Source organism: Camellia sinensis, chromosome 5, assembly GCF_055761805.1.
Source record: "Camellia sinensis isolate YWXY chromosome 5, ASM5576180v1, whole genome shotgun sequence".
NCBI classification, from domain to species: Eukaryota; Viridiplantae; Streptophyta; class Magnoliopsida; order Ericales; family Theaceae; genus Camellia; species Camellia sinensis.
Window position 1 is genome coordinate 206,869,016 of NC_138965.1, and position 17,716 is coordinate 206,886,731.

Below are 17,716 nucleotides of genomic sequence, written 5' to 3' on the forward strand. Positions count from 1 at the left end.
TGTGGGCCGGCAATGGACAACAGTGAACTCTTTCATGGAATTTAATACGTTATGCACGTGCCTCGACACAGTCTCCCCGGAATGTTGGAACCGTTCCTGGATTTCCCGATTTTGCTTCCCTTTCAAGACATGGATAAACATCGCAACGCTTTCTTCAACAGCTAAGCCATGTGGACGTTGCGGGACTTGTAACCCAAAATCATTTACTAATGTCTCACACAATGCGGCAAAAACTTCCTTCGGCATGCAAACATTTTCCTTAAAGCGACCCATATGCCCCGCATATAGTTCGCATATCCATGTATTCCCGGTTAGTATAGAAGTGCGACATGGCGTTTTATTCATGTGTTTTTGGTACCATTTCGTCGCCAACTGGCATGCTTGTAGAAATGTGCAGTTCTGTTCTTGTTGCACCCGGACCGCCATTTGACTAAGCATTTCCATTATTTCATCATGGTTGCTTCCATCCCAGGGATTCATCGCGTCTTCGTTGATGCGAAACCTACAAAAGTGGCAGCCTTTCAATCAGTTGGCACGTGATTCATTGACTTAAATTATATTGAATTTTGCAATTATACAATGCCGACATTGTTTTTAATGAAAGCAATGCTGTGACCAATGTCCTTTGGAACGCATGATCATATGAATCGCACAAAAAAAAAGAAGTTGTTCAACTTATGCTTTACAGGGGGGGCCATGGTGGTAACAACCACAAAACTAACAAAAGAACTTACGGCATATAGGCATTCAGAAGCGTGTATCTAAAACGTAATTCCCTGTCTTAAACGTAGCGACACAAAATATTAAAACGTAAACATCCCATTCATTTCCCAAAAACGAAGCACAACCATGCTTCCGGTCCGTCAACCCATGCACTTACCTAAAACTTGTTGCTGCCCGTAGCTAGCAAGAAGAAAAAAAAAAAAAAAAACAGAATGCAAAACATGCACACACCACCATCCTGTTTTAGTACATAGCCAACAGTACCATAAGTCTAAGTTTTTAAAAGGAAGAAAAGGACATGCATCTTCAACACTCGTAAGACCGATACATCACATCCGGCGACCCCCAAATAGGTTTGCAAATGGCCCGACGCAGTACACTGGAGCTGCTTCTGTGTAAGCCATCCAATGATGTGGTCGTCATCAGGCTGGCACATCATGGCCTCCCGGTAATCGGCGTTATCCATAAGTGTGGAGGCGAAGTGGAATAACGGCGTACCAATCAGGAATGGAATACTGCTCAGTTTATGCATGCACTCGGAAATAGTGTACAGCGATTCGTTGCATGTGAGGTGCCTGACCGTGACCTGCTGATTCTTCGAACGCACCACATCTGTCATTCTGTTCATGCTTTCCGCAATAACAGACGAACCACTTGTTGCCTTCTTCGACTTTGAGACACTTGTTGATGGCGTCTTTCTCCTTTTTGCCTTTTCAATCGGCACATGCTCCAGTGAAGAATCAGAATCCACGTCCTGTACTCCTATGGGTATCGGATCAGCAAATGGCTGGGCTCCCAAACTACGCACTGAATCAGATGAGTCCGTAGCAGCTTCAGGAAGGTTCTCTCCCGGGGTCCAACGGTGCTTCCTAGTAGCTGCTGCCCCCATGAAAACCGTCTCCATCAAGTCACGGTGTTCCAACGTTTTCTTCCTGAACTTCGCACACGCCTTGTTGATCTGCAAACATGTACATGTGTAAAAGAGGTAGACATTATATTTCATATAAATAAATTTTATTGAAGTTGAATGAAGAAGTAAAAAATGTACTGGTAAATGACAAATATGAAACTTGTTTGTACATGTACTTACTGATTCCATCTTGTCCCACCACTCGTCAGGTGCCTGAAACAAACCGGTGTCATAGTCAAAGCCTATCCCGGACAATCCCTTACTTGAATCCATCAACTTCGTCCACGCTTGCCACTCTTTTTTCAAGCTCATGTACTTATTCTTCAACTGTTTCAGTCCATGTTTTTTTCCTGTTTTTCTCTGAAATTTCCTTGACAACGACTTGTACCCTGCCTGGCTGGGGACTAAGAATGGCCGATTTCCTTTACTAATCTCATTTGCAATCAACTGGAGGAAAACTCGGACTGAGTTACTGTCCCATGAGGCCTTGTGGCTTAACTGAGTTTGTGTCTCTTCAAGACTGGTTGACTTGTCACTGACAACGCCTTTGCTTTTCGAGTGGTTACGAGGCGAAGTACGTGTGGAAGCCATTACTAATGTACGGTTACAAAAGATTACCATCACAAATTTGGTTGTTATATACACACGCACAACAGATGACACATTAAAAACAACAAACAGAGATATATGATGCTGAAGATAAATTTGCATATACCCATTGAAAACATTTTTTACGTACGTACATAGGTTCCATGGAAGTTAGTAGTGGACAAAAATATGATAGTTAGTATTACGGCTCCCATATGCGACAACATAATACCATCGTACTACAAACATACTAACTACATACTAACAACATATTGAAAATATACTAACGTCTTTGTACATACTAAGAACATGGTAACGGTGCTTACATACGGCACAACAAAATGACAACGACAATGCAGAGCACATACACAATGGTCTTAAGCACATGCAAGGATTGTTGAATGTCTATGACATCAGCCCGCAATTGCATGGCAATTTCATCTCCGGGTGACGCATAGCCTTGGTTCTCATGGCTTCGTTCTTCACACCAACCAATCCAACTAACACAATGCTGATGAGTGAAAATTATGGAACTATTAGTTTCATGGGTTGTTAATGTTCATTAAGTTATGACCGGTAAAGATTGGGTCACTCACCACAGGGCGGGGACATACAAAGTAGGAACGCCTTGGATTTTTTGTGGACCTGGAAATCCTAACAATACACGGGCCATATCCACATGCACACATTCGTCCTGGCCATGTACTGGAAGTTGCAGTAGAGGTGAACGACGCCATGCTACGCTTTAATATAAAGTAAATTTACATGAATCAACATGAACACGATTGAGTACTCAAATTAATAAATCTATGTTGTAATATATTTTGATAATATTTTTTATGATAGGCAGCAAAATGGATTGGTGAGAATATATTTGTACTGCATTTTTTATGATAGGCAGCAAAATGGATTGGTGAGAATATATTTACATTTTTGAATATATTTATGATAAAGTTTTTTCATACTTACATGTAGTCATATCTGTTTAATAAAACTTTTACACTCTTTATTGTTTACCTCTAAATTTGTAATATATTAATACATTATTAATATCTGTCTAACATTTTTTTAATATATATTGAAAATAAACTATTTTTTTAATATATTTTGTAATTTGTTGGTAATATATGTACATAATATATGTAGCTTCCTTCCCAAATGTAGTTCGAAAATAGTTATGGTGCTAATTAATTTATTTTTTAGAAATGAGAATTGACCATTTCGTGTTGAGTTAAAAATAAACGCAAATTAATACATCTAATCTGTAATATATTTTCAATATATATTTTTTTTATTTAGAAAACATTTTGGAATATATTTTTGATATAGTTTTTCATAATTAAATGTAGTCATATCTGTTTAATAAAACTTTTACACTCTTTATTGTTTACCTCTAAATTTGTAATATATAATATTAATACATTATTAATATCTGTCAAACATTTTTGTAATATATTTTTAGTAAACTGTTATTTTTATATATTTCTAATATAAATTTCATATATTTTGTAATTTGTTGTTAATATATGTACATATATCTACCTTCCTTCCCAAATGTAGTTCGAAAATATTTATGATGCTAATTAATTTATTTGTTAGAAATGAGAAATGAGCATTTCGTCCTGAGTAAAAAATATACGCAAATTAAGACATCTAATTTGTAATATATTTTCAATATATTTTTTTTTTCATATTTTGAAAATATTTCTGAATATATTTATGATATAGTTTTTCATAATTAAATTTTGTCATATCTGTGTAATAAAAGTTTTACACGCATATATTTTTAACTCTAAATTTGTAATATATAATATTAATACATTATTAATATCTTTCGAATAAGTTTGTAATGTATTTTTAATAAACTGTTTGTTTAATATATTTCTAATATAAATATAATATATTTTGTAATTTGTTGTTAATATATGTAGATAATATATCTATCTTCCTTCCCAAATTTAGTTGGAAAATATTTTTTATGTAATTAATTTATTTTTTTGAATTGAGAATTGAGCATTTCGTCTTGAGTAAAAAATATACGCAAATTAATACATCTAATTTGTAATATATTTTCAATATATTTTTTGGCTTTTTTGAAAACATTTATTCATATATTGATGATAAAGTTTTTCATAATTAAATTTTGACATATATGTGTAATAAAATTTTTACAGTCTTTACCTTGTAAATCAAAATTTCTAATATACATTTCACATATATTTTTTTAATATCTTCGTAATATATTTTTAATATATTGCTTAATTGATTACAATTTTTAATTTTTTCTTTTTGGACTATAAGTTATATATATTGTGACAATTTGTTGTTAATATCTCTAACTTGTAACCCAAATTGAGTTGGAATAATATTTTTTATGTAATTAAAAAAAATTTCACAAATGGGAATTGAGCATTTCTATTAGGCAACAATCAGGGGAATTGAGCATTTCACAAATGGGAATTGAGCAATTCTGTTAAGCACAAATGGGAATTGAGCATTTCACAAATGGGAACAACATTTCTTATTTATAAAAAAAAAAAAAAAAAAAAAAATTAAGGATCTGCATTTGAAACTATAACCGAACAGATACAACAATTATAGAACAGATTTGCATTTCCTTGATTGTTTAAACAACGGTGCCTTCATACATCTGGCCCAAATTTGTGATTCTGAACAGATATATAAGATCAATAGAGCTGATTTTCATAAATCAGACCAACTATTTGAATCAGATAAGATATTATATATATATATATATATATACAAATCCGCCCCAAATTTGTTGGATGCGAACAGATTTCGAACATAACAACAGATCTAAAAGACGAGATTTACGGATGAGACAGATCGGTGGCCGGTCTGTGTGTAATGTAAGTGTAATCAACCCAATAACGACCGTGAGCCAACAGATCGGCCATGAACCGATGCTGTTATGAACATAAACTACGCAGATGGGAAGAAGAGAAAACAAATCAGATAGGCCATAGATCATCACCTGCAGATTGGTTTGAGTGTGAGAGAGTTGATTGTTGTTCGCCGCCACGGTTTCAATCTCCGGTTGCGGTTTCCTCTGCCAAGGTCGGTCCGACGGCCTCCAATAACTCCGTTCTTCTTCTCCTCTGCTTTGCAATGGGTGTGTATGAGCTCTAATGTGAGCCGCTTTTTGCAGATGGAGAGATTTTAACCTCTCGGGGCAATTCGGTAAATTCACACCACACAGCCTCGCCCAACACCCGTGAAAATCGATTTTGTCGTGACTTGGCTGAATTAGCCTTTTTTGTCGCGACTTGGCTACTTTAGCCTGGGATTGCCTTTCCAAACGACGCCTAAGTATGATTTTTACCTGGAAGGCTTTGAACAGAGAGTATGTTTGGATGGCATAAAAAAAAATTATATATATATATATTTCATTATTAATACTAAAATTAAGATACATTATATTTTTAATCCTCAAATTTTCACTTAATATCAATTTCACCCCATCATCTCCTAATTGCAACAATTAGATCCTCAGGTTTCAACTCAAGTTTTTTTTTTTTTTTTTTTTTTTTTTTTTTTTTTTTTTTTTTTTTTTTTTTTTTTGAGGAATGTGAGATTACCATATCCCAATAGGAATATGGGAACTAAATTTCTCTTACTTTGAAAAAATAATTCCATAATAGCTAATGTGGAATTACTTTCCCATTCCAATTCGTTTTAAACGGTGTATATTTTCATTCCCCTGATATTTACAGTCATCTTAGGCACCGTTTGGGAAGAAGTTGGTTGGGCTTTTTTGGCTATTTTAGCCACAAAAAACAAAATAGGTTATTTTAGCCATAACAAATAAAACATCACATCCAACCCATAATCATTACACTCTTCTCTTACAAAAAAAGCCAAAAAAGTCAAAAAGCCAAAAAGCCCTTCCCAAACCAAGCTTTTTAGCCCAGGCTAAAATAGCCAAAAAAGTCAAAAAATCAAAAAGCCAACCCACTTCCCAAACGGAGGCTAAATTGAGTACGTACCTAAAATCACTTTTCTATTGTACTCTGTTTTAAACAAATGGAATTATAAAAGACCTGAATTCACATTCCCATTTTCCTTTAAAATTTTTGTAATCCAAACTGAGCCCAACTCCTAAAATTTGAATAATCATAGCTGAGAGAAATTTTTATTCTCATTTGTCCTCAAAATTCTGAGAAGTTATTAATTGGTCTGAGGATACCACCAGGTGATGTTTCAATAGTGTTATGATTAGTAAATGAAGTGAGACCCATGAATTTGTATTAGGTGATTAGTCAACATGAAGGGACATAATGAATTATGATTGGTGAAGTACATGATTACGTGGCGTCCCTAGACCAACTAATAATTTTTCCAAAAATCCCGACATCTAAACTAGCCCAAATCCTAAAATTCTAAAAGGAGATAGGAAAAATTTACATCGAAATCAATCACATAATCAATCACCTGATGAAAGAAATGCAATCTAAGAAGCATGAACACAGACATGTGACATGATACAAATGCGATACAGACACGCTAATTTTCAAAAAATACAAAATACAACACATGAAGTACACACATGAAATATCTAATTTTATGAATTTATTATATGTTATATATATATATATATATATAAATATATCATTCAAAGATAACAAAAAGTATAATATGATACTAATTTTTATAAATTTATATAATTTGTGTTTTATTATTGTATCTTAAGTTATTTTGTTCAAACTTATAATTAGTTTCACATGTGTTTAATCGATAGACACGTGTCCTCTAAGTATCCAAAAAGTGTCCGAGTCATTAAAAAAAATTTTAAAAATAAGACATGGGCGATGTTTGGCAAGTTGGGTTTGGAAATTTTTAGCTAAAATTTACAAAAAGACGAAATAGACTAAATTAGCCAATAAGACAAACATCACATTAAATCCATAATCATTTTACTTTTTCTCTCACAAACATCACATTCAATTATAAAAAAAATCCAACTTTCTTCCCAAATACAACTATTTTAACCTACTAAAATAGCCAACTTCCTAAACAAGGGCTATGCTTTGAAGAGTGTTGAACATTTTCAAGAAATTGTCTAGAGCGTGTCAGTGTCCAACACGGACATAACACGATTATGCCTTCTTAGAAGTGTCTTACTTCTTAGCATGCAAGACAAGTCATCTAAACCATAAACCTCTCAACTAACAAAAATTGTACAAATAAATTTACAACAGAATCAGATACAAAAGCCCCCAAGAAATTTGAATCCCAAGTAGAACTGTAGAAAAGATTTTTGCATTATTACAAATGGTTTAGCTAGATCTAAGTTTGTTCCACTGAGATTGCTAGAATGTCTTTTTTTTGTTCATCATCTACTAGACTGTAATCACTTACTGCTATAGTACAACAATGAACACAGCAAGGCAAGAGTTGCAAACCTCACAAAAACTTATTTCTCTGCATTTTTCAACAAGCAAAAGGGTAGGCCTGAAATAGAATGTACAAGATATCTAGTTGCATGAATTTGGATCATAAGCAAAATTGTGATGTCTCCCAGCACGTTTCACAATGTAATTCCTGCTTTTGCAAAGTCTCGCGCCACTGATAAAAATAAAAATAAAAAAAAATAAAAAAAAAAAAATAAAAAAAAAAAAAACAACAACAACAACAACAACAACGGAGATAAGTGAATAATGGAGACCTATGCATTAGTGCAAAATAGATCAACGGGTCAAACATTTCCTCGGTGATTGCCTGCTGAAATCTTTTTCATAAGGATCTTAAAGTTGTGCTAATCAAAATACTCAACAGAGACATAAAGATACATGGAAGTGCTAAAAGAAAAACAAAAACGAGAAAAACAAAAGTAGACAGGTATTATGAGGCAGAAGCAAGTCAACAAAATTCAAAAAGACTTTAAAGGGGGAAAATTTTAAAACAAGAAAAAAAAATCCAAAAGAAATTCTATTAGGCTCCTGCATCCATTTAAGACACCAAAAAAATTTAAATCATTTCAAACAATAACATTCAATTTCAAAATTGGATGTGTGGTTTTTAGATATGACTTTCAAAATTGGATGTTTTTTCAAAACCTCCAAAGGCCAGACATGACACAAAAGAGAATTGACCTTCAACTCAACCTTATTTTTTTCGATTACCTCCCCCTACCATCCTACTTGTATTTGATTGCAAATATAAAGCCATCCAAAATAAGATATGACAGCAAACAAGATCCACAATACCAAAATACCGAACCCTCTAATCCTTCTAGCTAATATTGTTTTCGCAAGGAGTCCATTCCTAATAAAGGTTGAGTTGAGCCACAAAAGTGGGCTTTTATGGACACCATCCATCTGGTTTCAAAAAAATAAAAATCAAAAGCAACTCCTAAAATCAAAGGGTTTTGATTTTGAAATCGAATTCGTTTGTTCATTTCCACGTCATACACAAATTCAAAATCAGAAACGAGTATACAAAGTAAATGCATTTTCGCAAAACAACTAATATACTGAAGCAAGACATAAACTAGTATATCACTCCAAAAAAAAAAAAAAAACTCACCTTTTGAGGAGGACGGAACCACAACAACATGCATAGTCACATTGTTGGGAGGAAGCTGTAAGCGAAGTGGGTAAAGCTTCCCATTCAATGGACTTCGCGAACACACAGCAATGTCCTCAATACCTGTCTCATCTTCCAGCCTCCGAGTTAATTCATCAACCCCATTCCCTTTAAATGTAATACAATGCCCCTCGTCACCCTCATTGACATTACCAAATTCATCTGCAACACTGTAATATATAGCCCGCCCATCAGCTGCCTTAGGCGGTGAACTACCCACAGAATCAATAGACTGCAAGAAGGGGAAAAAAAAGCCCCAACAAAATCAAAATCTAATTCACGAGAAATTGTATCAACAGCAATTCCATTACATCATATCTCACCTTATTACTCATTTTTCAATTGCAACAATTATTCCCCTTGCACTTATTTTGGAGTTAAATTGTCTAACAAAAATTGTTATGTGACCTTGTCATATGGCATTTTTTTTTTTTTGCCTTTTTCTTCTTTATTTTTTCACTATATTTTATTCTCCACTGTATTTTATTTTCTAAACCCAAACAAAATCCAATTTTGCGGAAAAATAATTTTAAAAAATAGAAAGGATAAAAAATATCCCTCAAAAATGCTTTATGTGATTTTCAAAAAATTTTCTCTTCACTACTTTATTTTCTAAGAGCATCTCCATAGCTTCACTAATTTTTTTTTTTTTTTTGGTAATATTTAATTTGATTTAAAAAACTCAATTTGATACCAATTACTCCAAACCTCTCATCAAATTTTCATCAAAATCCTTTTAAAACTCTATCTGTCATCCCCAATTGAATATTCTCTAATTGAAAGACTAAAGTGAGATTTGATGTAAATTAAGATAATTTAGCAATGGAAATCGAAACCTCTTGTCGTCCAAAACTATTAGATTTAGCAGAATGAGTGGAAGGCGAGCTCGAATCAGAAGCAAACTCATCCAATCGCGGCACAGCCTGAACAACCGCTTTAGGTTTGGGCGAATGAACAATCACAATCTCAACAACATGAACCTCCCAAAGGATCCAATCCTGAGTAGCAGTCCGGTGAGGAATATCATGCGTAACCGAATTCCTCCACGGCGGAACGCCGCCGTTCGCGCGGAGGAAGTGGCCGTACCTCGTCTTCAACTTCACCTGATTCCCCTCCCGAATCGGCTCCCACTCCACCGACGAGTCGAGCCGGCCAGCCGGCGAGCTCTGAACGACCTTGTGACCGGTCATGCCGAGGAGGAATGGCTGGTTCGAGGCGGTGAGGTACTTTTCGAAGCAGGATTTGAGGCGGAGGAAGTTGGCTCCGCCGCTGTCGTCGTCGACGAATTCGACGGTCCAGCGGGCGTTCTTGGCGGAGCCGTTGCGGTCTTGAGTGACGGAGTCTTCGTCGTCGTCGGCGAGGAGGTACTTGTCGTGGTGGCTGCGGAGGCGCACCGCCTTGGCGTTGCGGAAGAGATCCATGCCGGTCTGAAAGGAAAGCCAAAAATAATGGGGAATTAGGTCTGGATTTTTGGGAGGTTTTTACAGAGGGAGTTGGGAAGTTCAACTCGGACAAGGAGAGGTGGGTTTTTATATAGCTATGTAGGGACGGACAGACAGATGAGGAAAGGCTAGATCCAGTGCGGGACAGCCACATTTTACGGCGTAAATTACAAGTGACACGGTTTTAGGTTGAGCATGTCTAAAAAAAATCACGAGATTTGTCTGTGGTTTGACATTGGGGTTGCTGCTGCGCTGCGCAGCAGCAATTGTTGTGCGTCAAAATAGGCTAATTTTGGAGTTATTTTTGATAATTCGTATTATTTGTATTTTAAAATACATTAAGTAAAATATATTTATAAAAAATTAAATTAATTGAATATCTTTTATTCATTCATTTATTATATTTATATTTACAAAAATAAATAATAATTATGATTTAAAGTATTAAAATAAATATAAATATAAATAGATAAATAAGTAAACGATATCCGATTAACTTAATTTTTTATAAACATATTTTACTTGATGTATTTTAAAATATAAACGGTTCGAATTATCAAAATAAATCTCGAAATGGACCTATTTTGACGCACAACAATCACTGTTGTGCAGTCTCTCAATTTCGTTTTAATAGGTTAGGTTTGATATGTTTATCTGGGTTAAAATAGTTATGGGTTAAAATTAATTATTTTGTTTAAATAAAATAAAATGTCACATTTAAATTATATTTATTTTTTTTATAAAAATTAAAAAAATCAAAAAATATCAGACTAAAATAATAATAAAAATTTAAAAATGAATCATGTTTCATCACACACAATATTCTCCAATTCTCACAAATGACAGCAAGATATATAATGTGTGTATCATGTCAATTGGCGTGTGAATTAACTTTTTAAATTTTATTTATTATCTTATTTGTAGAGATTGTGGAAGAGAAAATTGAGTGGATGTGACACTTCTCTAATAATGTCGTTAGGTTTGCCTTTCAGAAAGGTTTGTTTTCAAAGAATTAAAATTAGTTCAAAAATTTAAAAATTTTAATAAATTGTCAAATTATTCTTTTTAATTTTTTTTTGTTATGGTTATATTCGTGAGACACAATGAATGTTGTTTCAGTAATTTGAATTATTTATATTTTAAGATTTTCTATATATATTATCTATGAAAAAGTAGATAATATTTATAAAAAAAATTATATATTTGTCATCTATTTTTCAAAGACAGAACAAATAAAGAATTATGATTATTGGATTAACTTAATTTTTTCATAAATTATATCTACAAGGCTCTATAAAATAAATTGTTCAAATTATTAAAACTAAACCTATGGTGAATTCTACAAATCTGAACATAATGATCAAGTTTAAAACCAAATCTTTTTTAATTATATTTATTGTTCATATTTTTTTAAAAAATTTTGATAACTCTATATTACATTTATAAGATGCTAGTGATCCTTAAATTTTCAACTTTTGAAATTAGAACTAGTAAATAGTTAATTACCTAACTTTTGCATTAACAATTTTACTTATGAGGTTGCTTTTAGAGCCAACATTTTAGGCTGTTTAAATAAATAGTTGAATTTTTTTCATTAATATCAAAGACTCGGAAAGTTGGACAATTTAAGTACAATAGTTACTATCTATATAAACAAATCTTATCAAAATAATAAATAAATAAATAAATAAATAAATAAAATTAAGAATATTGTTGCCAAATATTCATGGGAGTGTATTTTTTTTTATCATAGATAAATATTTTTATATTTCTAATATATGTACTATCTAAAAAAGATATATAGATTGCTATTGGTACTATTTTAACATGAAATGAATCGAGCTTTGTTTACCCACTTGATAGATTGGTAAATAAATTTTTTATCCCTAATTAATTAAAACAATGGAGTCTATTAAATGAAATCAGCCCCACTATTTTAACTAATCTCAATAGAGGATTTTGTAAATAATGTGTGAACAAAATTAATTTCCTTTGAAAAGGAATTGAAAATTCAATAATGCTACGACAACTCTATTTGTGTATTATATTTTATTTATCATTTTATATATTATTGTATTAATTGAATGAATCTTACGATTTGGATAATATTAGAAATATCAAATTTTGTACTAAATGAATAATTATGTGAGACATTTAATCATTTATTTGGTAGAAAATTTAGAATTTGTAACATTTTTCATATAACATTATTGTTGAGAATTAATGACAACTTTGGCCTCGTTTGGGAACTCTCCTTTTTAGTCAAAAAGTTAAAAAATTATTAAATTAGCTAAAAAGCCAACAACTCATATCAAAAAATTAAAAATTCTCTTTTTTCTCTACTTTTTGCACATCTTTTCGTAAAAAATTAAAAAGTCACCCCAAATATATTAATTTTTTTAACTCATATTTTAACTAAATAACTAAAAAATTGTTAATTAATCTGTTCCCAAACGAGACCTTTGACTAATGTCCAAGTGTAAATGTTGGTGCTATTTTAGTGGTGAGCTAGTGCTTTGTGGTCATTTCCATCCCTAAGGATCCTCTAGAGTGAAATCTTCCTAAAATTTCCTAGAGTGCTACATTGTGTGGTTGAGATTTACTGGCAAGTCACAACAATTTTTCTGATGTGACTTGCCAGTAAATCTCAACCACACAATGTAGCACTCTAGAAAATTTTAAGAAAATTTCACTCTACAGGATCCTTGCTCCATTTTCATTTGTTAGATTGTCCTTAGGGTAGGTAACATCTATCTTGGCCCAATAGTAGATTCAGTTGGAATAAAATCAACAAAATAATAATAATAATAAAAAAAATAAAAAATCTTTTGTGGTGGGTTAGATCTCCTATTCAATCATCCTTAAATTTTCAATCTTGCTCTAGTCTTTAATCCAAACACAATTAAGGGGTTGTTTAGAGTGTCCTAAATAAGTATACTTTTTATCTTTTTAGACTAAAAAATTAAGGAAAAAAATATAGATATTTGTGTTAACTTTTTAACTTTTTATAAAAAAATATGTATTAAAAAATTGTAAAAATTAATTTATAAAAAAAAATTAAGATTGAAAATTGTGCAGCAGTAATTATTAATTTTTGCTAAATAGTGTTAACTTTTTAATTTTTTAAATAATTTTTTAATTTTTTAACTTTTTTTTTATCTTTTCAAACTTGGCCTAAAAAGGCATATAAACTTTTGAAAGTGGTGGGATCAGAACCATCACCTATTGGGATTTAGAAAGTTTTTTGGTTGGAACAGACATATTTTTGAAAAATGCTTGGAGCATTAATTAGTGCTCCCACTAATTAAGTGGCAGTGGATCCCGCTATTAATGATGTGATATTTTGGTCTTGAAGTTGTATTTTTTTTTTTTTTTACTTTTTTAATGCATTAGTACTATTAGTGGTGATGTTTTTAATGGGATGAATCATTGTTGCATATTTTTTGAATTTTTTTTTACCCCTCACAGTAAAGCATTTTGGCTAAAAAGCTAGTGCCAAAACTAGAGAACCCTACCTTTTTTTACTGTTAGCTATCTCTTAGGACATCCACAGAGATGGCTAAAAAAATGTGTATTAAGGTATGTGTTATATGACAAAAAATAATAAGGTGGGACTCAAAAATATTTGTTAAGATGTGTTAAGAGTTTTATTAATTTTAGAGAGTAAGTGGTAGTGTAATGGATGTGTTAAGGGGTGTGTTAAATATATATATGTGTGTGTATATAATAAATAAAATAAATAAATAAATTAGTTTAATAAAAAATTTCAAGTCCAAAAAAAAATCCCAACAAGTAAAAAAAAAAAAAAATTCCGTTGATTGGTCAACCGGCCGATCAACCGGTAAGACAAAAAAATGATTCCCTTCCCTCGCTAGAAGGCTCGCTGCAGATAACAAACAACTTAACAACTGACACTAATACACACCACTAACACACATGTTGGCAGATCCACTGCAGCACCACAACCTTCCCTTCCCTAACTAAAACTTAACAACTGACACTAACACTATCGTTAGCAGCGCCACTGTGGATGCTCTTACAAGCCAATAAGTTTGCCAACTTTTCAATCAATTATTCACTAATTGAAATTTCATTACATATTTTTTTAGAGATTTCACCAATTTTCTTTTTAATACTCTAGCGCCACGTGTACATGTAAAACTCACTAGGAGGAGGGGGGCCAAAATTCTTACATTGGGGGGCCAAAGTAAATATAAAAAATTGGGAGAGGCCATTAATGATTTTTTTTTTAATATTTCATATAGTTTTCAATGAAAATATACATATAATATAAGGCTTTAAAAAATATTGAAAGAGGCAATAATATACACATATAACATATAATTTGCCAATTCGCATAAAAAAAAGTGAAGTCAAATATTATTTTCTTTTTTAAGCATAAAAGGTACTTAGCCTCCGTTTGGGAAGTGGGTTGGCTTTTTGGCTTTTTAACTTTCTTGACTATTTTAGCCTGGGCTAAAAAGTTTGGTTTGGGAAGGGCTTTTTGGCTTTTTGGCTTTTTTGATTTTTTTTGTGAGAGAATAGTGTAATGATTATGGGTTGGATGTGATGTTTTGTTTGTTGTGGCTAAAATAGCCTGTTTTGTCTTTTGTGGCTATTTTAGCCCCAACCCAACTTGCCAAACACCACCTTATTTGCAGAATTATCAAGGATCAAACCAGTATAAGATATCAGTTGGACTAGATGGTAACTTTTGCCCAATTTTCAATCAAAAAAACAAAAAAAAAAAGATTTTCGTTCAATTGAAATGAAGCTGCATCAGAGGAGAATTTTTTATGCTTTAGCTCAAGTCAGAATTTTTGTTTTTTTTTGTTTATTATTTATTATTTATTTAATTTTTTTTGCACTTTTCCACTCATGGCATTATTGCTAACATAATTAATTAAGCATGTTCTTATGAGAGGTAATTATTTGGTACTCTCCGGTCTAATGTGATTATTTATTTTGTAATGTAGAGGTAGTGAGGATTGGCATCACAATTATCACTTACGATGACTAACAGATTGTGAAAGTGTTCAGTAATGATTTATTTTTTTATGTTTACATAGAGGTTTCCTTCTTTTATGACCTATATATCCTCCTTACGTGAAGGTTTCTTTATCATTTTGGAATACATCTTGTGCTTTGAGATACTTTGTTAGATAATTTATTATCAAATATATAATGTATTAAGTATCATTCTTTTCAATAAAATAAAATAAAAGTATAATGTAATGTGATAGTATTTACATATGCTCTTAACAAATAATATAGTGAAAAAATTTACAGTACATATAAAATAATATTGACTTGCATTTTGTTAATTAGTTAAAGAATAAAAAAGTAACCTGCCTAATACATTTTGTAATTCCTCAATTGATGATATTAGTACTCCCAAACAGCTATAATTTTGCCCTTTGTCAGGCACATATCTATGTTGTCATGGTTGAGACTAAACACTTGAGAGGACTTGGAAAATCAATAGCAAATAATTCCCTACACCGCCCTATCTCTAAAACATCATTGATAAATCGAAAACCTTATCTCATATATTAGAAATTAAATTAAATAAAGATTACAAAAAAAAAATTGCAAAAATCACCATCTTCCCATGTAAGACTATTTTTAAATTAGTAATATTACATACTAAAAAAAATTACTCATATTATTTTAAAATAAATAAAATTAGTAGTCTACATTTATTGTGAATTTGTCTAGCATTCTATTAACTTTAAATCTATACCAAACACTAATTTTATAGATAAGATTTAAGACAAATTTTCATAACCATAATATTTCAAAAAAACAAATTAAGAAAATATATTTAGTTTAAACCTTACACCTTCCTAAAAGATCAATAATTCAAGAGAAAAGATAGGGATCATGAAAAAACTTTCATGAAATTGGTCATGAAAAATTTATGACATTTGGATTACCTTGATTAGTGTGTGGTATTTTATTTTAAGTGTAATCTAAGGGTGATAAATCTTTCATGATTATTTTCATGAAAATTTTTTCATGATATCTAGCATTGCTCATAATTCAAACTCTCTACTTGTATATGACTATTATTCTTCTGTGTTTATTAGAATTTTCCTTTCCTCGATTGAGATTTTTTTTTTTATATATAAGTTTTATTGTGATGTCATATTTTGAAAAATAAAAAAGAAAAAGAAAACGTACCTTCTTCGTAGACAACTTGGGAGAATTGTAGGACCGTATAGACATCGGCGACTCAACCTCCTCCGACCCAAAAACCTCATCGGAAAGTGACGAAAAACTCGAAACCAACGACAAATAATCATTCAACGCCTCATTCTCCGGTATCTCCACAGCCTCCGCCTCCCACAAAACCCAATTATGCGTCGAACCGGCCAACGGAATATCATGCGTGACGGTGTTCCTCCACGGCGGCGTTCCGCCGTTGGCCCTCAAATAAGTCCCTCCCGCCGCCGCCTTCAGCTTCACCTGAAACCCATCTCTGATCGGCTGCCACTCCGTCGTCGTCTCCGACGAGTCATCGTGTTTGGCCTGAACGACCTTGTTTCCGGTCATGCCCAGGAGGAAAGGGGCGGCGGAGGCGGCCAGGTAGCTGCCGTGTATGCCTTTGAGCCGTATGAGTTGTGGGTTTCCGTCGACGGGTTCAACCAGCCACCGGGATTTTCGGGCCGAGCCCTGGCGGCTCTGTCGCACTGTTTCTTTGTCGTCGTCGGCCGCTAGGTACTTGTCGAGGTGGCTTCGGAGTTTTACTGCTTTAACTTTGGTGAAAAACTCCATAACTGTTGATTGAAGTCCACGGAATTCCGGGCAAGTAGAAGTGTGATTGTTATATAAATATAAAAGGAGAAAAGGAGTGTTTGTCTGATGGTATTTGTTTTTGTTATCAGGAAGGAGAGAAAAGAGGGCGAGATTACATATATTTTAATAGAGATTCCAAGTGTTGTATTTTAATTTACTCGGGTCATGAATCTTGATCGTCTTGTTTGTTTGGTTTCTTAGAAAGTAAGGTTTTGTAAAAAAGGTGTGAATGATATACCTATCATGTATGAACGAAATCGAAATGTCTAAGGGGAAGATTAGTGCGTCGACCAACTATTCTGAAATGCATTACTCACGCGTTGAAAGAGCGTGCACAATTAATCGATCAAATAATCACATAAAAATATTTTCTCAAATATTAAATATATTTTAATATAAAATTTACCCATAAGTCTTAGTTTTTGAAAAGTTGAACCATTTAGTCCTAAAAGTTTTCTTATGCTCTATTTAGTCCCATTTGCACATCAATCTAATGTTTGAAACATTAATCTGATGTTCGAAATCTAATATTCGAAACATTAATCTGATGTTTGAAACATGGTAATGGGACCTTTCAGTCTATAAGAAAACTCTTAGGACTAAATAGTGTATAAGTTATTAATTTGGGATTTATTGGTGCATCCCCCTA

The 17,716-nt window shown here is 32.5% G+C and overlaps 2 protein-coding genes across 2 annotated transcripts; both read right to left on the reverse strand.

Moving 5' to 3' along the window:
• Positions 1–803: 803 nt before the first annotated feature.
• Positions 804–3,238, reverse strand: LOC114260795 (L10-interacting MYB domain-containing protein-like). The gene is made up of 2 exons (XM_082871342.1): positions 1,814–3,238; positions 804–1,681 (listed from the first exon to the last, which is right to left on the reverse strand). The coding sequence occupies exons 1-2, from the start codon at positions 2,342–2,344 to the stop codon at positions 995–997; spliced, it is 1,218 nt and encodes a 405-aa protein (XP_082727468.1). The 5' UTR covers positions 2,345–3,238; the 3' UTR covers positions 804–994.
• A 4,170-nt stretch (positions 3,239–7,408) lies between these two features.
• Positions 7,409–17,355, reverse strand: LOC114286694 (uncharacterized). The gene is made up of 4 exons (XM_028229898.2): positions 16,453–17,355; positions 9,664–10,254; positions 8,768–9,059; positions 7,409–7,807 (listed from the first exon to the last, which is right to left on the reverse strand). Exons 1-4 carry the CDS (start codon positions 17,044–17,046, stop codon positions 7,770–7,772), a joined length of 1,515 nt encoding a protein of 504 aa, XP_028085699.2. The 5' UTR covers positions 17,047–17,355; the 3' UTR covers positions 7,409–7,769.
• Positions 17,356–17,716: the final 361 nt, after the last annotated feature.

Excerpts from the sequence above, each read along its gene's own strand:
- LOC114260795 (XM_082871342.1), bottom strand. The coding sequence starts at position 2,344 with ATGCAAATTTATCTTCAGCATCATATATCTCTGTTTGTTGTTTTTAAT. Across the intron at positions 1,682-1,813 it reads GGTGGGACAAGATGGAATCA|ATCAACAAGGCGTGTGCGAA; the intron begins GTAAGTACATGT and ends ACATGTTTGCAG.
- LOC114286694 (XM_028229898.2), bottom strand. The coding sequence starts at position 17,046 with ATGGAGTTTTTCACCAAAGTTAAAGCAGTAAAACTCCGAAGCCACCTC. Across the intron at positions 10,255-16,452 it reads CCAAGTTGTCTACGAAGAAG|ACCGGCATGGATCTCTTCCG; the intron begins GTACGTTTTCTT and ends CTTTCCTTTCAG. Across the intron at positions 9,060-9,663 it reads ATAGTTTTGGACGACAAGAG|TCTATTGATTCTGTGGGTAG; the intron begins GTTTCGATTTCC and ends CCCTTCTTGCAG.